We start from the raw sequence: 22,405 nt of genomic DNA, 5'->3' as shown, positions 1-22,405 counted from the left end.
ACACACACACACACATACACACACACACATACACACACACACACACACACACACACACACACACACACACACATACACACACACACACACACACACACACACATACACACACACACACACACACATACACACACACACACACACACACACACACACACACACACACACACACACACACACACACACACATCACCACCACCACCATACCTACTGAGCTTATGATTAGCACCCCTTCCCCTCAGACCTTTACAAGATCTTCACAAACAAGGTTTCAGGCATCTCACATCCATAGCTGCAATGTACTGGCAGGTCTGTCAGAGCAACATAGACCTGTGAACATGGGAAAACAACCATGTAGCTGACAACACCTGCGAGTCCGTGATTCAAAGCACAGGGAGCTTCGTCTGCCAGCTCAGACTGAACCAACACAAGCTTTCTTCATGCATCATTGCGCTCTCAGACAACCCTGGTAATCCATAAAGACCAATGGCAGAGCACAGAACAGCCAAATATGCACACAAATCCTCGGCCAAAAAGTCCTGCATACATTGAACGTTTTATTGCCTTTTATACTGTTGTTGCATTTGGAGTTCTGGCTTTTCTTGGAAGAAACTCCAGTCTCCCCACAGTCCTTTGTTCTAACCCCATTACTCACAACCAACTGAGGCACCGTATCACTCCCCGGAGAGGAAACCTGCATTTGAATTGTTTGAAAATGAAATGTTTGCCTTAAAGCTGAGCTGCAGTACGCTGGGCAGTGTGGGGTTAAGAACGAAAACCCTTCCCTTATCCTTTTTAATTTGGCTGGGAGAGCCGTAAACCAACAACAGGAAGCTGTTTAAAGGGACTCGCTTCCAAAAGTGGTCATTTGCAGGGATTTAGAGGGAGAGGGAAGAAGTGAACAACATGAAAGAATAAGCGAGAGGGAGACAGGAAGAAAAAGTATGAGCGTGCGGGAGGGGGTGAATGAGCAGAGACACGGGATGCAGTGGGGGGGAAACAGGGAGATGACTTAATCAGCGTGTATTGCCACTCCAAACCCCTCCACCCTGCTCTATACACATACATGTGCATACATGCTCGTATGCACGCATACACATTCAAACACACACGTACAGAGGTACACAGAGACACACACATATGCAGACACACACATATTCACACATAAGTGCACGTACACACATGCTCATACACACACACACACACTCAGACACACACTCAGACACACACACACACGCACACACACACATATACACACATATACACGCACACACAGAGTGCACTCCCCGTGAAGCCTGATCCCCTTCCCCTCTGTGCTGTTACCTCTCCCCTGGTCGGGTTGCCGGTGTGTGTGTGTGTGTGTGTGCGTGTGCGTGTGTGTGTGTGTGTGTGTGCGTGCGTGTGTGGCTCGCTCCCTCCTTTCCTCCCTGACATTCCAGCTGTGCTGAGGGGTGGACTGCCGGAGCGGGAGAGAGGAGAGAGCAGGCGCTCTGAGGGGTGAAACGCACAGTTTGGAAACACTCCTCTTCTTCTTTCCGTCCCCTCGCTTCGTTCCGCTCTCCGCGGGCGTTGCCACGGCTGCGTTTCGGAGTCTTTCCTCACAGCTGAAGCATCCCCTGAAGCAGTCACTCCGCGCCCCAGAGGAGAGTTTGGGACTCAGACCCCAGGATTACGCTTGCCCAGCGAGGGAAAGAGCGCTCTTTCAGGAACGAGGGGTGAGTTCTGTGCTTTTGTTCTGCACGGTATCTCAGAGATGGATGAGACGGCAAGGAAGTGAGTTTCTCCCTGGGTTTTGTGAGAGTGTGTGTGTGTGAGAGATATATGTGTGTAATCATGTGTCAGATTTTAAGTATTTGCGAGTGCAGGTGTGTGTGTGTGTGTGTGTGTGTGTGCGACTGTGTGCTGCAATCTCACAGATTCAGTGAGTGACTGGCATTGGTGAGAAAGCACAGACACATAGTGGCTCTATAAGTTGAGCAAATCGTTGCTGGGAGCGACAGGTTGCTCTCAGAAAGCACTTCAGTTGCCACACCTCTTTACCTGGTGGCTCCTTCCTGGCATTGTGTGATGTCTCATCCAGAACCTGTCACTGAGTGTACGTCTTTTCTCTGTCATTAGAAATCTTTTGTTGTCTGTGTCTGTGGATATTTTTCTTTTCAATGGAGCATAGTTTATAGTAGATCACAATTGCGGTCACCTGTCAGCTCTGAGTTGGGCTATGAGTACAGTGCACAGATGAGGCTCCCAGGTAGAGACGAACCTGATCCAGTTTGCCCTGGAACTTACAGTCAGCAGGTGTGGTGGCAGGAGAATCCCACCTTCGTGTTTAGTGTCTGTTTTGGGAGGAGCCCAAGTTATGGCACAGGTTTGGGGTGATGAGGGGCAGCTTTCCAAATAGACAGGAAGTGGCCTCTAGTAGACCTGTCACCAGCCATGTAACGTTCTGTCATTCTGTCGGAGAAGGGAGTTCATTCTTTTCACCTGCTTCACTTCTCTTTCCCTCTTATTCTCTATCTCTCTCTCTCCCTTTCTCTCTGGTTTAACTACTGTGCTGTGAGCATCTCTGGGCTGTGTACATGGGCGACAGGATTGGTCCAGCCCACACTCTTCAAAAACCTCTTCCTCATAGTGTCTGGTCAAAGCGTCCACCTGTCACATCAAATTACCCATGATTCCAATCACTGCGATGACCCCCCCTGTCTCCACTGGGGTTATGTTAAAGTTTCACAAGCCTGAAATGCATGATTTATGTCAATGATCTGCCCCACTCGAATCCAGTCTATCCTTGAAAAATTACATTACGTTACATTGCTGTCATTTAGCAGACACTCTTATCCAGGGTTACTTACTCAGGTTACAATTTTATACATTTATACAGCTGGATATTTACTGAGGCAACTCTGGGTTAAGTACCTTACCCAAGGGTACAGGGGCAGCAGTGCCCCAGCGGACAATCGAACAAGCAACCTTCTGATGTCACACTGCTGCCCGTCACATTAAAATCGCGTTGAACGTGAATGTGAGAGACAGGGAGGTGTAAGATGAGCCTCCGGTGTGTTCCTGGAGAGTGCGGGAGGGAGGAGGTGACTCAGGGAGCTAGCAGGAAGGCCGGGTCGTCCGCGTGAGCGGAACACAGACGGCCGATGATGTCATCCCTCTTTGTGCTGCGGGCGGGGTGGGGGAGCGAGATGGTGAGCGTCGATAAAGACACGGGGCGACGGGATCGGAGGCGTTCGCGGATTCGGGTGGGAACCACGCGAAAAAGCCCAGCCCGACTTCCCGAACGTGCAGGAACGGGACGTCCCGCCGGGAAATGCGTGAGCAGGGTCACGCCACCTCAAACGCAGAGCGCAAGGGCGTTTCGCCTCCGTCAGGCGAGGAGCCAGACACGGGACAGGACAGGTGCATCTTCCCCACCTGCAGCCGAAACAGCGAAGACGCACAGGCAGTGTTAACCGGCTGCAGGTTAACTCTTAGGGAAAAATGCATTGTATTACATTGTTGTCATTTAGCAGATGCTCTCATGCAGAGCAACTTACATACATGTGGGTTACAATTTTATCCAGCTGGATATTTACTGAGGCAATAGTGGGTTAAGTACCCTGCTCAAGGGTACGGCAGCTGTGCCCCAGCAGGGAATCAGACCAGCAACCTGGCGGTTATGAGCCCTGCTCCTTACCATTACACCACACTGCAGACACATATAAAAGCGCTGACATTTACATCTATTTTGATGAAAAATGAGCCTTTTGAAATACAATATACCCTCTACCCTGAGGAAGGCTCCTCTTGTTCCGAAAGTTGATTTGTTTTCGAAATCAGGTTCAAGTTTATAACATGGTCCTCCGCTTTAACCATTGACTGAGTGGCAACATCAAAGAACCTGTGAAGGGGGCCACCGATGGGTCAGCATATGCTCTTTCTCCAGAGAGGGTGCAGGGGCCACGTTGGCCAAACTGGCTTTGGCGCTCGTGCTGCCTGCATGCAGCCACCTGATTGGTTGGATGAGTGTCGGAGTGAATCGTGGGTAGGGACACGGTGGTGGCTCTGCTCTGAGTGCACGGTGCATCTGTTAAAGGCAGGGGGGCACACTACACACCAGGACCAGGACTTTTTACAGAGAAGGTGTCACAAAGACAGCGTCAGGTATGGTTTCAGCTCTTTGCCATATGTGTTTACACCCGAGAGCAGCAGGTTCCCCCTAACACCTGCTACCTCTCGTACTTGCTGTTTATTTTATGTGAAGTATTGTGATGTATTTTGGATTCTTTGTTCTAGGGGCTGATGTATGGTAGTATACTTGGCTTCTGTTGCTTTGTCGGATTCCACAAGTTAACTTGTGGCAGGGCTTGAATAGCGTTATGCTCACACTCACCCTTCTGGGAGTGTCGTTAGCCTGGTTGTTCATTTAATTTGAATGAATACACTTATGTTCTGTTGTGAAATCTGGAAGTCGCTCTGGACAAGAGAGTCTGCTAAATGCATGTAATGTAATGACAGGGTGCCAGATTTCACCGGGGATTTCTGGGGGTCTGGAGTGCAGACTGCGTGCCCGTCCCGCTGCTGGTGGAGGAACGGGCCTCTCCTCCGCCCATGCCCTTGCGTTTCCAGTGTTTTCCCTGCAGCCTGCAGATTTCCGTCCCGGAGAGAGGGGGACGGGAGGGAGCCGAGGCGGGCAGAGAAGCGTGGAGCTGAACGCCAGCCAGCCGAAATGCGATCGCAATCAGCCGTGTTTACTCTGCGGGAGACTGGGGGGGCCGGAGCCCCGGGGGCCTCTGCACGGACCGGACCTCCCCTGGGAACTGGCCTGCTAAAGCTGCAAATCCAGCACAGCCTTCAGCACGCGTGGCTCTGCAGCCCGGGAGAGGGGGGGGGGCAGAGGGAGAAGGAGAGAGGGGGGGGGGGGGGGGGGGGGGGGAGACAGAGGGAGAGAGAGAGACAGAGAGGGAGGGAGAGAGACAGAGAGGGAGAGAGAGAGAGGGAGAGATGGAGAGAGGGGGAGGGAGAAGGAGAGAGAGCGATGGAGAGAGAGAGAGGGAGGGAGAGAGAAAGAGACAGGGAGAGAGAGATGGAGAGTGAGAGGGAGGGAGAGAGTGAGAAAGGGAGAGAGAGAAGGAGAGAGAAGGTGAGAGAGAGGGAGAGAGAGAGTGAGAAAGAGAGAGAGAGAAGGAGAGAGAAGGTGAGAGAGAGGGAAACTAAAAGAAAGCAGACATAAATGACCGCTGCTATGTTCTTTTTTACTTTCTGCTTTTGTGTAAAATGAGAAACAGAAATTCTCAATGGGCAAGTGGTACACTGCTTATTGTGAGTGAATGTGTGTGAGAAGAAAAGGCTGTATTTAATAATGTGTGTGTGTGTGTGTGTGCGCGTGTGTGTGTGTGCGTGTGTGTGTGTGTGTGTGTGTGTGTGTGTGTGTGTGTGTGTGTGTGTGTGTGTGTGTGTGTGTGTTCTTTTCTGTGTTGGTGCAGCTGCTCTGTAAGGGGTCTGTCTCCAGAGAGGAGGGGTTCCGCAGGTCAGGTGTGAGTTTGTGGGTACAGAGGTCAGGGTAGAGTAGAGTACAGACATACTCCCAGTGCATCTCTCTGAGGAGCTTATGTGTAGTGATCACTTTTCATTTTAACTGAAGGATCCGTTTACAGGAACCAGCCAGTTTAACCCCCTAAAAAAACAGACTTGTCAGTCGTTATCTTTTGGATTGCTTTCACCATTTGTTTTTTCATTCTTTCTGTGAACGCTGCTTAGCTGACACTTGAATGGTGTAACCTAAAGTTCAAACCAGGTACATGATGGGATTTGGAAAGGATGAATGGAATGTGGAACAAAAGCACGGTGTTTTCCAGATTCTTCACTCTCAGTTGATTTTTGTGTTTTTTTTTAATCTCCCGGGAAGAAAAAGGGTTCATTTGTTATCGCATGTCCTGTTTATGTTCGTTATCATTCCACAGACGGTCAGTGAGCTTCAGGGCTCCTCTTGGAAAGCTCAGTACTTGAGACGGTTTACAGTGTGGAGCTGAGAGCTCTGTGGAGGAAGCGCTGGCAAGGGGAGCATATTTTATCTAATGAATTAAATGAGATATCCTGGCTGACTCCTCTCAGAGCCAGGGACGGGCACAGAAATATCCGCTGGCGCATAATCAGAAACATGTTCAGGAGGCTGCTCAGCTAGGGGTTTGATCCCTGACCGCACAGTCCTCTCAGATGTGTGTCTGTGGTCCATACGTGAGGCAGTCGTTTGGTGTCACATGTGGGCTCTTTTCTTTGAGCTGCCTGCCAGCAGAGTGACAGTTAGAGGCATGAGTGAGGGCTGAGTGCTCCCCAGCTGGGAAGGGCTCCTGCTGTCTGCGGCAGTTCGGTGCGTGGAGGAGCTCCTGCAGTCTGTAGTGGATCCCGGCAGCGCAGTGCTTGAAGGGGGTCTTGGTCTTTCCCGCTCTCATAACGCTCAGTGTCACTGTCTTGTACTCTTGCAGTGATTCTGTCTTAGAGAGACAAACTTTTACACTTATTGTCACCAAGAATATACTGCCAAAAAAACCCGGTATGCTGGTTCTGTCACTCCAGTGTGCGACTCTGGTTTAATGCTCTGGTGTGTAGGTGTGTTCTAAAGGAGCCCACTTTTCTTGCAGGCTCTGAAGGCCCTGGCGCCATGGCAACCCTACTGCAGCCTAGCATCAACAGCCTACAGAGCACAGGTAAGAGAACCACCTTTCACCTGCATTCACCTCACACACACACGCACACACACACACACACACACACATAAGTCTGGTGTAAGACAAAGAGAGAAGGATGGAGAGGTGGAGAGAGACAGAGCAGGGGCTTCTCCATCAGACACACTCTCACAGGTAAACGCAGCTGTGTACACCGGAGGACTCAGCTCACTCGTACAGCACTCTCTCGGGGGCCAGCTCGTATGAAATCAGCCAACCCGGAGGCAGTGTGCAGCGTTGAAGCCTGCCGGCGGAAACCCGCGTTTGACTACACTCTCACAGGTAAACGCAGCTGTGTACACCGGAGGACTCAGCTCACTCGTACAGCACTCTCTCGGGGGCCAGCTCGTATGAAATCAGCCGACCCGGAGGCAGTGTGCAGCGTTGGAGCCTGCCGGCGGGAACCCGCGTTTGACATGAACAGAATGATGGAATGCTGGCATTTTAGGTGAACTCCGCAGGTCAGCACCCCCTGGCATCATCGGGCGGGGGTGTGAGTGAAAGCATTCTCACCACCCTCCCTCCTCTGCAGAATCCCCCCCTGTGCAGATAACATTCCGATCGTTCCCATCCGATGCACCGCATTCCGCCGTCTCCACGGAAACCGTGTTCCGACCCCCCTATACACCCCCCCACCGCGTCCTAGCTGGTCCTGATATCACCAATCGCCACAGCGATAGCAAGGATCCACACCTCATGGCCTGTGGTTTTTTTCCAGATCTGACAGGTCATAGGACTCCAAGCATCCAGCACTTTAAATTCTTGCCTCATGTTCCAGCTGTTATCAGATGCTCTGATGTTTCTCCAGCAGAGCACTTCTCACTCAGTGGAGATGTCAGACCAGGTTTTGAAGGCATTTCCTGACTGCCCTATCACCCTCTGTTGGCTTACTGTGGCATGGTATAAGCACGGCATGGTATAATGCGTGGGATGGTATAAGCACTGGTCCAATGCTGGCCTTCTGCCGGTCTATAACAAGTGTCTGCAGATATCTGCATCCAATCAAACTTAAGGATCGGCCATGAAGTCCTCATTGCCTGGTTCACCTGCCAGGGCCTCAGTGATTGGTGCACCCTAGGTTGGTAAGAAATGCTTTGCTATTGGATGTTCACAGTGAAAAGGAAGCATGTTACATTCTCTCTCTCTCTCTCTCTGTGCCTCTTTCTCTCTCTCTCTCTCTCTCTGTGTGCCTCTTTCTCTCTCTCTCTCTCTCTCTCTCTCTCTCTCTGTGTGCCTCTTTCTCTCTCTCTCTCTCTCTCTCTCTCTCTCTCTGTCTCTCCCCTCCCCCCTTCCTGTTTCACAGGTGAGAACAGATCTGTGCCTCCGTCACCCTCCTGCTCCCCTGCCCGAAATGACTGCAGCATCGCCCCCCTCACTCCCTCCCCCTCCCCAGTAAGTCCCGCCCTCACTCACTGCTCTGGTGGCCAGGACTAAGCAGTTATTAGTGGGAACCCGCAAGTGCTTTAAACATTGGTGGTGGAGGCGAAGGAGGCGGCGCACACACACATGTAATTATGTTGCTTTACTTACCCCGGGCAGAAGCACTGAGGCCTGCTCCAAACGGCATACACAGTTTATAATATACCCATACCCTATTAGCTTTGGCATACATGTGAAGGTATTAGAACTGAGGCTGGTACCACTAACCACAGAGAATGCACACACCCACGTAACTACTGGTTCCGATCACAGTGAGGGAACACACACGTCGTTGGTGGTCACTCACGGTCGAAGGTGACGTCAGTAAGGCTCTGTGAGCTCGTAGCTGGCTGAGAAGCCCGGTCTTGGAGCCCCTTGTTCTGCAGTGGGGGCCAGTCAGTCAGGATCGGTCAGTTGGACTCGGTAGTCAGACTCAGTCAGTCTCTCCTCTTTGAGTCTCCCTTGCCGGAGAATTCCCTGAGATCCCCTCTGCTGTAGTGTGTGTGTTGGCCAGCCTCGGCAGTGTTCCCTCTGGAGAGAGTAATATCCCAGCGGGGCAGAGGATGCTGACTTTCAGACCCAGATAAACCAAAATCCTCACCCTTTATGGTCATGAATGTTCCTGTGGCACTTACTGCCAAGAGCAGAGGGTTACAGGCAACCGGGTCAAATTCCCCATCAGACTCCCCAAATCTGGCTATATAATCAGCCCAAGTTTAACTGGCTAAATAAATCCCTGTACCCTCCACCTCAGCAGAGCCTCTTGAAAAATGAGACGTTATACCTCAAAGGGGGTTTATTTTGGAAAACCAGAAAAAAGAAAGGGATTTTATGAAAAGATGCAGCTGTGTAAATGGATGACGAGCTGTGTGTTCCATTAGGTAACACAGAGCCCTGCTGCAGGGCCAGTGGAACAGGGGACCAATCAGTGCTCCTGCTATGGGTGGGGCTTGTGTTTGATTGGCTGTCTCTCTGTGTCTGTCTCCCCACAGAGGGCGGTCCTCAGACCCCGGGTGGCGCGCCCCTTCTCCGTGGTGGTGGCCATCGATTTTGGCACCACGTCCAGCGGCTACGCCTTCAGCTTCACCCAGGACCCCGAGGCCATCCACATGATGCGGTGATGCCCCGCCCCGCCCCGCCCCACACCCCAACCCAGCACTCTGCCGCCATCACTCTGACAGCTGCCTCTGCCCGTCTCCACAGGCGCTGGGAGGGTGGCGACCCTGGCGTGGCCAATCAGAAGAGCCCCACCTGCCTGCTGCTGACGCCCGAGCTCCGATTCCATAGCTTCGGGTTCGCTGCGCGGGACAGCTACCATGACCTGGACCCCGAGGAGGCCCGGCACTGGCTGTACTTCGACAAGTTCAAGATGAAGATCCACAGCACCAGCGTGAGAAGGAGGGAGAGAGGGGGAGAGGGAGGGAGAGAGGGAGGGGGGGAGAGGGAGAGAGGGAGGGAGAGAGGGAGGGAAATAGAAAGGGAGAGAGGGAGAGAGAGAAAGGGAGAGAGGGAGAGAGGGAGGGAGGGAAAGAGAGAGGGAGGGAGCAGTAGTGGAGAAATATCAGAGAGCCGTTACAGCACTAGCTTTCCTGAACTCAGCGTCATTGGCTGGAATGGGTGGAGGTGAAACCGTGAGGGGGCAGGTGTCTGGAGCAGGGGTGGGTGGGATACAAACCTCCTGCATTCTGCGGGGGTGTTCTTGAGCCTTGAGCTGGGATCGCTCTTCCAGATGCATCCTGCGTTGGCAAGATGTTTCCCTCGCAGCGTCCGCTGGCTGTGGAGATTCTCCGATGTGCTTTAAACATCATCTGCACTTGCTCTCCTGAGGTGACTCTCCAGGATGGAGGGTATAGTGAAGGAAAAAAAAAGTTATTTATTTTAACTCACTTTCATTCAGCTGGAACGGTCAGCGCTTGCCTGTGGGAAATGAGAATGGCCAGACGCCGCGCCAAGCTATCCGTGGTTCATTTACATGTAAAACAGTTTTGAAACTGAAATTCATGTTCAAATTTCAGATTTATCCCAGGCCATTTTTCAACGTGCTGGATTCATCCTGTGTCAGACTTACAGGCGCAGAACCTGCGAACATGCGGAGAAGTCTGCCGTGGAGGAGTCTTGCATCACCGTTGACTCTGATTGGTTCATGTGCAGTGGTTTTTGTTGCTATAGGACCTCACCATGGAGACAGAGCTGGAGGCGGTGAGCGGTCGGCGGGTCAGGGCCATCGAGGTGTTCGCCCATGCATTGAGGTTCTTCCGCGAGCACGCCCTCAAGGTACACCCCACAAATTACCCGTTCCCTCTTCCCTGTTGCCATGGAGACACGCAGCAGTGATGAACATTCCTACAGGACTACAGGACATTCCTAGAGGACTTCTCTACTCTAACTGTGGCTGTTTGAGAAACAGCACAGCAGGCCTGTAACACACTAAAACACACACACACAGACACGTGCACACATCCCACATCCTGGAGTCCTGGGGAGTTCAGGAATAAACCTCTGTGAGGAGCACAGGTTTCCGGATATACAAGCAGTAGGTCATGGGTTCAAAGCCCAGCTGTACTAATAGGATCCAGCCACTGTGGAATTCGTTCATTTAGGCAACTGCTATGAATCACTAAAGGAAGCATTGAAGCATTTTGATCAAGTTAAAAGAATATAATGATAATGTGTCTTGATGTGAGTGCGTGTGCACAGTATGTGTATATTCTGATGCTCCTGTATGTGTGTGTGTGCACACACGCGCATGTGTATGTGTGTGTGTTTCTACATGTGCATATTCTGATTCCCCTGCTTGTGTGTGTGTGTGTGTCTGTGTGTTTTGTGCAGGAGGTGAAGGATCAGTCCTCCTCAGTGCTGGAGGGGGATGAGGTGCGATGGGTGATCACTGTACCAGCCGTATGGAGGCAGCCAGCCAAGCAGTTCATGAGAGAGGCTGCTTACCTGGTAAGGCAGTAAACCCACCCAAACACACCACCCCACACTCTACTACAGCAACACACCACCCCCCACTCTACTACAGCAACACACCAACTCGTCACATTTTACCTATGGAGCCCTTGTGGAGGGTTGCATTTACATGTCACCTAATTCGTCTTTCCCTGCAGGGTTTGATTGCTTCTGTTTTCCCCCAACCCCAACTCACTGACCTCTGATCAAGGCTTTGCCACCAGCTGCCCTCTGCCCAAAAGTGCTGCAGTGCAGATTGGTCTTCCCAGATCAGCGTTTGGTTTAGCAGGATCAATGGTGCACAACTGAAAGTGTTTTTATATTTACCAGAGGGTCTTGATTGAAAGGAAATGTGACACCAGAGTGTGCATTTATGAGTGAAACTGTAATTCAGAAAAAGGTCCCAGCAGTCGTCCTGTGTGTGTGTCTGGTGCTTCCAGGAGGATGGGACACAGCAGACGGGCTCTGTCCCACGGACAGCAGCCAGCCCCCCCTCGGGGTCCTCTTTCAGGCCACGCCCCTGTCATGCCTGGGCCTGTAACGCCGGGCGCTTATCTCCCCTCCTCACTGAGCGGACAGGAAGTGTGCGTTCCTGGAAAAGAATGCCCGGGCTAATCGCATTCCGCATCAGTGTGGAATTTAAAGAGAGCTCACGGTTAAGCGTGACGTTGCCTGTGAGGAGCAGCCAGGCGGCGCGTTCGCAGAGAGAGGCGAGGTTAGCGTCCGGTGAGCTCAGAGGGTCTGGCGTGGTGGGCGCGGCCAGAGCAGGGATGGCGCAGACAGAGCTTCCTCTTTAATGATACACTGCGCATACCTGCCCTCTGACCTATTTCCTGCCCCCCCTCCCCGAACCTTCCCACCCTGTCCTGGTGATCCCTCTTTGTCCTCTTTGCAAGACACCCTCACTGTGCATAGGAGAAAGATTTGAGAGATCTCAGTGACAATGCTACAACCAATGTAATGATGCAATAAATAAGTGATGAATATACATATGTATCTAACAATGTCATCACTATGTTTAATATAAAACATATATGTAAAGGCGCTGGAAACATGGAATGATGGGTAATATTAGGGATAATATAAGGGTAATATTAGATGTTAGCGACTGTGGCTGGTAAATCTGTGCAGGGCCAGGGTGTTGTAGTCCCAGCTCTCCCCTGCGGTGTGGTCCCCCTCCATTCCACTGCACCGTGCCCAGTTTCCTGCGTCTCAGGCCCGGGCTCAGGAGCCTGCTGCTCCTTCCCCACCTCTCCTGCGCCTCCCTCCTGCACCTCTCTCCTGCGCCTCCCTCCTGCACCTCTCTCCTGCACCTCTCTCCTGCACCTCCCTCCTGCACCTCTCTCCTGTGCCTCTCTCCTGTGCCTCCCTCCTGCACCTCTCTCCTGCACCTCCCTCCTGCACCTCTCTCCTGTGCCTCCCTCCTGCACCTCTCTCCTGTGCCTCTTTCCTGTGCCTCTCTCCTGTGCCTCCCTCCTGCACCTCTCTCCTGCGCCTCTCTCCTGTGCCTCTCTCCTGTGCCTCCCTCCTGCACCTCTCTCCTGCACCTCCCTCCTGCACCTCTCTCCTGTGCCTCCCTCCTGCACCTCTCTCCTGCACCTCCCTCCTGCACCTCTCTCCTGTGCCTCGATCCTGCACCTCCCTCCTGCACCTCTCTCCTGCACCTCTCTCCTGCACCTCTCTCCTGCACCTCCCTCCTGCACCTCTCTTCTGCGCCTCCCTCCTGCACCTCGCTCCTGCACCTCTCTCCTGTGCCTCGCTCCTGCACCTCTCTCCTGCACCTCTCTCCTGCGCCTCCCTCCTGCACCTCTCTCCCCTCAGCGGAGCCCCCAGACGCTCTGCCGCTGGGCCCGGGCTCTGGGTGGAACTTCCTGGCAGCGGAGCCACAGGGGCGAACAATGCAGCGAGCCGAGCACAAACACAGGAAACCACTCCTGCCAGACAGAGGGAGGGGGAGGAAAACAACACCCCCCACCCCCCACCCCCAGCCTAACCCAGCTCCACAGACCCCCCCCCCCACCCAACTACACCCCCCTGCACTCCCACCCACTCCCCCCCTGACCCCCCTCACCTGCACTGCCCCCGCCTCACATGGTCCGTCCTCACCGTTCGTTTCAGGGCTCTCCTGCCTCACATGGTCCGTCCTCACCGTTCGTTTCAGGTCTCTCCCGCCTCACGTGGTCCGTCCTCACCGTTCGTTTCAGGGCTCTCCTGCCTCACGTGGTCCGTCCTCGGCCTTCGTTTCAGGGCTCTCCTGCCTCACATGGTCCGTCCTCACCGTTCGTTTCAGGTCTCTCCCGCCTCACGTGGTCCGTCCTCACCGTTCGTTTCAGGGCTCTCCTGCCTCACGTGGTCCGTCCTCACCGTTCGTTTCAGGTCTCTCCCGCCTCACGTGGTCCGTCCTCGGCCTTCGTTTCAGGGCTCTCCTGCCTCACGTGGTCCGTCCTCGGCCTTCGTTTCAGGGCTCTCCTGCCTCACGTGGTCCGTCCTCGGCCTTCGTTTCAGGGCTCTCCCGTCTCACGTGGTCCGTCCTCGGCCTTCGTTTCAGGGCTCTCCTGCCTCACGTGGTCCGTCCTCGGCCTTCGTTTCAGGGCTCTCCCGCCTCTCCCTCCCTCCCTGTTTTCTCCTTGCTCACTTCTGCCACTTCCTGTGCGGGCGAGGCTGCAGTCTGACACGCGTTTCCTCACACGGCCGCCCCACTGTTCACCAGTGCCCTGAGCACAGAGAAACACCCGCAATACCTACTGAGTGCAGCGCACTGAGAAACACCCAAATCTGACAACTCTGAGAAGGAATGTAAATCGAACACATGCTGAGGGACAAAAAGACAACCCGAATTTCCAAGGGTATGTGTGTGTAAATGTGCACGCATGTGTGTGTATATGCGTGCATGCTTGCATGTATGTATGGGTCTATGGCATCATCCAAGCATAATTATTATGTCATGTGGACCTGAATTTATTGAAATGTGTAACCAGTAGCAGTGAAATTAAGTGAAGGTGATCAATTTAGAGCAGGGCTGTACGTTTGCACCTGTGCGCACTGGGGTGACCTGAGAGGTGTTGGTGATCACCTCAGGTCATTTCGGGGCGCAGACGCAGAGTGTACATGGTCCCCCATCACGGTCTCTCCCCTCAGGCAGGGCTCGTCTCCCCGGACAGCCCCGAGCAGCTCCTCATCGCCCTCGAACCCGAAGCCGCCTCCATCTACTGCAGGAAGCTGCGTCTGCACCAGGTGATCGACCTCAGCACCCGGCCGACGGCCAACGGCGTGGAGCCGGATGGGTCCCACCTCTTCGACTCCAGCTTCAGGCAGGGTGAGTGCTCTTTGGAAGTCCCCCCCCCCACACACACACACTCCCAACCCCATCAGTTTCGCTCTCAGCTAAATCTGTGACTGTCTTACTCCAAACAGTGTGTTTCAGAATGCGTGGGTGGGGGGGGAGTTTGGAAATGTAAGATGTATGCCCTCAGTGAGTATGAGCTTTTTTGATCTCTGTGAATTGGATTAAAACTCTGGTGGGGGGGGGGGTGCAGTGTGGCTTTAATCTCTCGAGGGGGGCTGTGGCTTGTCATGAGTGAAGTGGGGGGCCACGCAGACCCAGGTCATGGGGTTCTCACAAACAAAAGGGAGAAGTGGGGGGGGGGGGGGGGGGCTGTGCCTGGCGTTACCGCAGTGCAGAGAGAGGGGCTGTTTATGGGGTATGGGGGGGGGGGGGGGGGGGTGGTAGTATTTGGCAGAATCCTGAGGGATGGGCTATGTTTGGACGAAAGATTTTTGACCTTGAATTCAGGTCACTGTGTATCATTCTCTCTCTTTTTTATTCCTTCTCTGCCTCACACACACACACACGCACACGCGCACACACACACACACACACACACACACAGGGGCCTATAATTGGAACAAGGTGCAGTGAGAGTATGATCTCACCCACTTGCACTGTTAATCTTTTCTCTTCTCTCTCCCTCTCTCTCTGCGGAAGGCATGTGAAAGTTCTCTGTATGGGTAAATCGGTGACGTCTAAAATCCCCAGCCAGCTTTTCCCTGTCACATCCTCCTCATCTGTGAAAGATTTTAAGGGAAGGTCACAGCGCTGATTCCCCTCTGTCACACCCCCGCGCCTAACGCTTTGCCCCGGTCGGTTCCCGAATTCACTGGAGCCGGTGGGCGATACCTGCGGGCAAGCCGCAGGCGTTCGGGTCCCACCACTTACCTCTGACCTCCGAACCTCCTGCACACACAGCTCGCCTCTCTCACTCTTCCACCCCCCGCCTGTGGGAGTCGTCCCACGCAGTCAGAGAGTTTTCTAAATATACCGCCTCCCACTCCCTTCCCCCCTGTACAGGGTTCAGTGACGTCAGGCGGCATAGGGAGTCATTACATTACAAAAACATTTTTTTTCTCCTTCCTTTATAACGTAAATTACTTCCAGATCCCGATATTCGCGTATATTTCTTTTGTCTGAATGCTTGGCAGGCCCGGCAGAAAAGTCGCTCTGATTATGCTGTTTCCCTCACGCTCCTGATATTGCTCTCACTTTGCGGCCCCCACCTGCACCAGACTGTAAGCCATGCGTGTGATTGGACATTCTTAAACGGAGAGAATGGTCCCCCTGAAAAAAGGGTCTTATTGTTGTCCTAAACATTTACATTTACTCAGTTGGCAGCTGCTTTTAATTAAAGCGACTTACAAGCGAGGCAGAGTACATTACAAGCGAAAAGCCACAGTCAAGAAAGCTTGTTTACGTCTGTCACTCTCAAGGGGATGGACAGGTGTTCTCTGTTGGGATGGGAACTCACTCATACTGCACTTGTGATCTGTTGCCCTGACCTCTTATGACAAACAGTGGCATCATCGGCGCAAACTCAAGTGATGATGTCACTGGGTATTTGCACCCTCACCTGTGGGATCACTGTATGAAGACCGTAGATCGTATGTCAAAATGTGCTTCACCATGCAGTGAGGCCGCTTTTGGGGGCTTTATGGGTACTGCTTCATTATAGGCCCTCTGTAAATAAAGTATACCTTCAGTGCATATATGCAGAATGTGTGGCCATGTTCAGAGACAGGCCAGGTGTCTGCTGTGGGTCAGGAGTCTGGTCTCCACTGGTTCCATGTGATTGTAAACGTGGTCCGTGTTTCCACAGCTTCCACAACTATACATCCTTGCGATTAAAAATAATTCAGATTTTATGTCTGTCCCAGTTTTGCAAGCTTTAATTTTACATTTATGTACACATTTACATTTAGGTATACAACAACATTTACATTACAATATTGTCATTTAGCAGACACTGTTAACCCAGGGAACTCACATTGGTTACAATTTTATCTAATTATATAGCTATATTTCCTGAAGCAAAGTACGTCAGTAAATGTACCTTGCCCAGGGGTACAGCAGCAGCGCCCCAGCAGGGAATTGAACTGGCAACCTTTTGGTTACGAGTCCTGCTCCTTACCATCACGCCACGCTGCTGTCCCTTTACATTTGCGTTTATGTCAAGTCACTTGGTCTCATCCAGACGGACCCACGGAGCACAGGCAGCCACACCTCATGCAGGGAGTGCGTGACGTGCAGGGCAGCGTGGACAGCAGGGCCGCCGGCCCGGGTGCACCGCGGGCCTGTGACAGGTGAGCGCTCTGCACGTTCCGCAGTAACAGCGCCCCCTTGTGTCCGCTGTCTCCTCAGCGCGGGAGCAGCTGCGCAGGGCACGCCACAGCAGGACCTTCCTGGTGGAGAGCGGGACGGGGGAGCTGTGGTCCGAAATGCAGACAGGTGAGCGGCCAGCAGGAGGCGCCGCGCTCCGAAATGAAAACGCGCTCTGGGTGAGGGTGGCGTTTACGCGCGTGTGTGTGTGTGCGTGTGTGCGTGTGTGAGTGTGTGTGTGTGTGTGTGTGTGTATGCGTGTGTGCGTGTGTGTGTGTGTGTGTGTGTGTGTGTGTGTGTGTGTGTGTGAGTGTGTGTGTGTGTGTTTGTGTGTGCGTGTGTGCGTGTGTGAGTGTGTGTGTGTATGTGTGTGTGTGTGTGTGTGCGTGTTTGAGTGTGTGTGTGTGTGTGTGTGTGTGCGCGCGTGCGTGTGTGTGTGTGTGTGTGTGTGTGTGTGTGCGCGCGTGCGTGTGTGTGTGTGTGTGTGTGTGCGTGTTTCACAGCTCTAGCATGACATGACAAGCGAGAGAAACAGAGTGGGAGAGGGAACAGAGAAAGTTAAATGCAGATTTCACACAGGCCTGAGAGCGAGGCAGATCTGCTTTTCTCATTACTGAACCCTCCAGCTATGACAGGCTGTATACAGATTTACGTCAGGACCTGGCAACCTGCGTTTCCTGCCAGGGATGAGGAGTCTGAGCAACCCCCATTATCCCAGCAGCACACACGCACACGCTGAATAACGGGCCCCCTGGCCACGGCTGCGTGTCTGTTATAATGCGTGATATTTACTGCATGATCAGGTCGTTAATCTTTGCCGGCAGAAATCACCTTGAGGGCTACCCACAGTGTATGTGTGTGTGTGTGTGTCTGAAACTCATTGGCTCACTGGCAGGGTCCAGGGTCAGGCTAATCTGTCTTTTTGCTCCAGATGTTTCCTGCTGTCAGAGACACGCGTGCGACCGCCCCCCCCCCCCCCCCCCCCCCTGCCCCCCAGCTCTGTCAGAAACACTCGTATCCGAGAGCCGGGAAGGAGCGGCCCCCAGGGCTCCGCTCTGTAAACAAACCCCCCCCCTTCTGGGGTGTAGCTCGTGCTCCCCGCCGTGCTGGACGCGGCGGCCCCAAACCGGAGTGCAGCCAGCCGTTTCCCTCCACGGTGGACGTGTGCTTTTCACCGTCGTCTGGGACACAGATAAAGTCGAGGATGGTTGCTTGCGGAGGCTCATCAGACTGAATGAGTTTAAACATCTAAAACTCACAACATCTGGGCTTTCATGACAGGGGCCTTGTTTTCACTGGAGACCCACATGTGGCCTGTTTGATGCCGTACCAGGCTGTCTGCACAGGGCCTGAACATGTTAAACAGCACAGTATCTCTGACACTGCAGCACAGGGCCTGAACATGTTAAACAGCACAGTATTTCTGACACTGCAGCACAGGGCCTGAACATGTTAAACAGCACAGTATCTCTGACACTGCAGCACAGGGCCTGAACATGTTAAACAGCACAGTATTTCTGACACTGCTGCACAGGGCCTGAACATGTTAAACAGCACAGTATCTCTGACACTGCTGCACAGGGCCTGAACATGTTAAACAGCACAGTATTTCTGACACTGCAGCACAGTGTCCGAATGCCCTCTTCAGCACAGTATCTCTGACATTGCTGCACAGACATCTTTACATGATCATGCAGCCTAAAGCTTGTGCATTTGACACAGGCTCATCCCCCGCTGGTGTGATATCCATATGCAGACTGTGGCTGGTGCTGTTTATCCGTGCCACATTGATCACAGGGATGCTTCTCCCTGGAGCATGCCGGGAAAACGCTGGGTACAAACACGCTCCCCACAAACCGTCTGCATCCCTCACAGCAGTTAGCGTTATGTCACAACAGAAACACAAACTGAGAAATGCCCAGCGTCATCTGAAGAAGCACACCGGCGGGGTGTTAACCGGACACAGCTCTGCTCCTCTCACACAAGCTGAGCCCGCTTCAGGGTGCCACGCCAGGTTTAGGGAGAGACACACACTGCCCCTGCAGATGGTCAGGTGACACACCGGACTGCGTTCTTCCCCAGGTGACAGGTACATCGTTGCAGACTGTGGAGGGGGCACTGTGGACCTGACTGTGCATCAGATTGAGCAGCCGCAGGGCACCCTGAAGGAGCTCTACAAAGCCTCAGGTGAGTATAACACAGGTACAGCACACATACAGCACAGGTACAGCACAGGGTACAGTGACCCTGCTGTTTGGATTGAACACCACACTCACCGATAAAACATGTATTCCTACACACTTGGCATTATGACCTAAAACAGACTGATAACTTAGGGTCAGGATTTGAGACAGGATAGAAAAATTATCTGAAAACATTACCAACCATAACATTCAAAACCATGTACTATATTATTATCATGACAAACAATGTATGCCTCCATATGTCTCAACAAACAATTTTGAGAGAAATGATTTCTAATGTTTATGTATTTAGAAATAAAACTATTTAATATTACATGCTTAATATTTTTCTTGGTGAGCTTGATGATCTTATTTTTTCATATAATATTTAGTGCTTATGTGCGTGAGGCTGTATGCAGTCCACCTGGTCTAGGACTGCCTTTGGCTAACCTGCCTACAGTCGATCACATGATGTGTGCTTAACTGCACACCGTCCCTAATGAAAGCGTGACAGAATGAGTCCTTGCTGCCTCTCACAGGGGGCCCGTACGGAGCCGTGGGGGTGGACCTGGCCTTCGAGGCCATGCTCTGTCAGATATTCGGGGCAGACTTCATCGAGACCTTCAAGGCCAAGCGGCCGGCGGCCTGGGTGGATCTCACCATCGCCTTTGAGGCCCGTAAGCGCACAGCAGCCCCCGGCCGGGCCAACGCCCTCAACATCTCCCTGCCCTTCTCCTTCATCGACTTCTACAAGAGACACCGCGGCCAGAGCGTGGAGACCGCACTGCGCAAGAGCAAGTATGGCCGCGCACGCGTGTGTGTGTGTGTGTGTGTACGCGTGAGAGAGGGCGTGTGATGAGACAGAGGGAGTGTGTGTGAGTGTGTAACCCCTCCTCTCTCTTAGCATGAACATAGTGAAGTGGTCATCGCAGGGGATGCTGCGGCTGACCCCTGAGGCCATGAAGGAGCTCTTCCAGCCCACCATCGACAACATCATCAAGCACATCGGTGAGTGTGCTGCTACGCATTTACCCTGCTACATTCACATGCTGTAGCTAATATAGATCTGCCCTCCGAGATGAATGTAGTTTTACTGATACAGACTTACCCTCTGAGGTCAGCTTCATATTACAAATACAGTTTTACCCTCAGAGATTAACATTGTATTACCGATGCAGATCTACCCTTTGAGACTAATGTAATATTACTGATGCACATTTACTCTCTGAGGTTAATATGCTATTACTGATGCAGATAAATGTAGTATTGCAGTAGTATTACAATTTTACCGTCTGAGATTAATGCAGTATTATGATGCACATTCACCTTCAGACATTGATGTAGTACTGCTGAGGCACATTCACCCTCAGAGATTAATGTTGTGTCACCAGCACACTCGTAGTATTCGTGATCCGGGAGGCTCCCTTCATATCCCTCCCTTGTTGTGCATTATAAGTGAGTTTCTTCAACTTGAAGAATTTCACAGCTCCTCCCAGTTGCGATTTCGGTCTGCCGCCGTACGAGTAGTAGCAGTTTCGGTTCTGTCTCATGCCGTCTCCCTGCCTCTCCCTGCCTCTCTCTGCCTCTCCCTGCCTCTCTCTGCCTCTCCCTGCCTCTCTCTGCCTCTCCCTGCCTCTCCCTGCCTCTCTCTGCCTCTCTCTGCCTCTCCCTGCCTCTCCCTGCCTCTCTCTGCCTCTCCCTGCCTCTCTCTGCCTCTCCCTGCCTCTCTCTGCCTCTCTCTGCCTCTCCCTGCCTCTCCCTGCCTCTCTCTGCCTCGCAGAGGAGCTGATGAGGAAGCCGGAGGTGCAGGGCGTGCGCTTCCTCTTCCTGGTGGGCGGCTTCGCGGAGTCACCCATGCTGCAGCAGGCAGTGCAGGCGGCCCTGGGGCGGAGCTGCCGCATCATCATCCCGCAGGACGTGGGCCTGACCATCCTGAAGGGGGCGGTGCTGTTCGGGCTGGACCCCACCGTGGTGCGGGTGCGGCGCTGCCCGCTCACCTACGGCGTGGGCGTACTCAACCGCTTCGTGGAGGGGCGCCACCCACGCGAGAAGCTGCTGGTCAAGGAGGGCCGCGAGTGGTGCACCGACATCCTGGATCGCTTCGTGGCCGTGGACCAATCGGTGGCCCTCGGGGAGGTGGTGAGGCGGAGCTACACGCCGGCCCGCCCGGGCCAGCGCAAGATCATCATCAACATCTACTGCAGTGCCACGGACGACGCAGTGTACATCACCGACCCCGGCGTGCGCAAGTGTGGCGCCATCACCCTGGACCTGCCCGAGCCGGCCCCTGGTACCGCCGGCGCCGACCGCAGGGAAATCCGCGCCACCATGCAGTTCGGCGACACCGAGATCAAGGTGACCGCCGTGGACGTGGTGACCAATCGCTCCGTCCGCGCCGCCATCGACTTCCTGTCCAACTGACCCGCTTAGTCGGCTGCAGATTCGGCATTGGAGGGGGGGTGGGGTGCCCTCTGAAGACCTGTGTTTGGAGACGCATTACACTACCTTTTTTACTCTATATATAAAGACGTTTCAAATCAGCGATACTGTGTGGCACCCCTGCTCTGACAAAGCTGCATCAGCTTCCATAGGCCATTTTCCAACATCTTTTTTGCATATTTCCCATCATGTTTTTCTATGCACCTCACCCTGACCACATGTACCTACATCAGTTTGTTACCAAAAGTACAGGCCTGAGAATGACCTGGTTTTCAGTCCCTGGATCCAAAGTGCCTTTTATCAAGACCAGGAACACTGTGGAGACAACACACCTGCCTCAGCAGGATAGCTTTCACAACTATCTGCTCCATAGGCTGGGACAGCACTTGGGACACCACTAACTAAAGTACCACACCATAGTTGTGGTATCGCCACCTAGTGGACAGACACAACCAGTCAAAAAGCTAACTTGGAGGAATCTGACATTCACTGCACTGGTCACATAAATTGCTGTGGTAAAAATGTAGTTTAAACACAAAATATTAATGTGTTGTTTATAATGATATATTACTGAGAGCATACACATGGCACTAGTAAAGGATGAGACACTATTTATGATCAGGGTATCTTGTATGATTACTTATGCTTTATACTGCCAAGGATGACCGATCATTGTTGTGTAAGAACCACTGTACACTTTCCCTGAAAACAACAGCCCCTTTGTACTGGAATACAGAGCCATGTCCTCAGATTTAATCTGCATTTGTTAGATTGATACACTCAGGCTCTAAGGTCCTGGACTTTGGGAGGTTTGAAGAGAACTTCAGACACTCCATCCCACCAGATACTTAATTCATGCTGAATACTGGATTCACGTGTTTTAACAGATGTGTAATATTTACATTCCATCTATCATGTGTACCCTTTTGTTTAAATCTACATATATATAAAGCTTTTATTCATTAAGCTCTCACTAGTGTGTGGAATTAATTACCCGTTCCAGGCCTTTGAAGTGCACTGATTGGAGCTCTAATCAAGAGCGAGTTCAGGGTGAATTG

The 22,405-nt window shown here is 52.7% G+C and overlaps 1 protein-coding gene across 1 annotated transcript; it reads left to right on the top strand.

Annotated features, from left to right (window-relative positions):
* The first annotated feature begins 1,259 nt into the window (after nucleotides 1-1,259).
* On the top strand, nucleotides 1,260-22,238 carry hspa12b (heat shock protein 12B). The gene is made up of 13 exons (XM_036551628.1): nucleotides 1,260-1,715; nucleotides 6,624-6,689; nucleotides 8,011-8,099; nucleotides 9,119-9,243; nucleotides 9,330-9,516; nucleotides 10,296-10,400; nucleotides 10,956-11,072; nucleotides 14,214-14,391; nucleotides 16,768-16,854; nucleotides 18,808-18,912; nucleotides 19,448-19,706; nucleotides 19,813-19,916; nucleotides 20,689-22,238. Exons 2-13 carry the CDS (start codon nucleotides 6,644-6,646, stop codon nucleotides 21,327-21,329), a joined length of 2,043 nt encoding a protein of 680 aa, XP_036407521.1. The 5' UTR covers nucleotides 1,260-1,715; nucleotides 6,624-6,643; the 3' UTR covers nucleotides 21,330-22,238.
* The last annotated feature ends 167 nt before the right edge of the window (nucleotides 22,239-22,405 follow it).

Source organism: Megalops cyprinoides, chromosome 18 (genome assembly GCF_013368585.1).
Source record: "Megalops cyprinoides isolate fMegCyp1 chromosome 18, fMegCyp1.pri, whole genome shotgun sequence".
Lineage (NCBI taxonomy): Eukaryota > Metazoa > Chordata > Actinopteri > Elopiformes > Megalopidae > Megalops > Megalops cyprinoides.
The sequence above is the reverse complement of the archived record's forward strand: the minus strand, read 5'-3'. Positions and strand labels throughout refer to the sequence as shown.

What these genes read in the sequence shown, in the direction of transcription:
- hspa12b (XM_036551628.1), top strand. Translation starts at nt 6,644, where the DNA reads ATGGCAACCCTACTGCAGCCTAGCATCAACAGCCTACAGAGCACAG. An exon ending in TGAGAGAGGCTGCTTACCTG is followed by an intron (nt 11,073 to 14,213) that starts GTAAGGCAGTAA and finishes CTCTCCCCTCAG; the next exon opens with GCAGGGCTCGTCTCCCCGGA. An exon ending in GTGGTCCGAAATGCAGACAG is followed by an intron (nt 16,855 to 18,807) that starts GTGAGCGGCCAG and finishes GTTCTTCCCCAG; the next exon opens with GTGACAGGTACATCGTTGCA.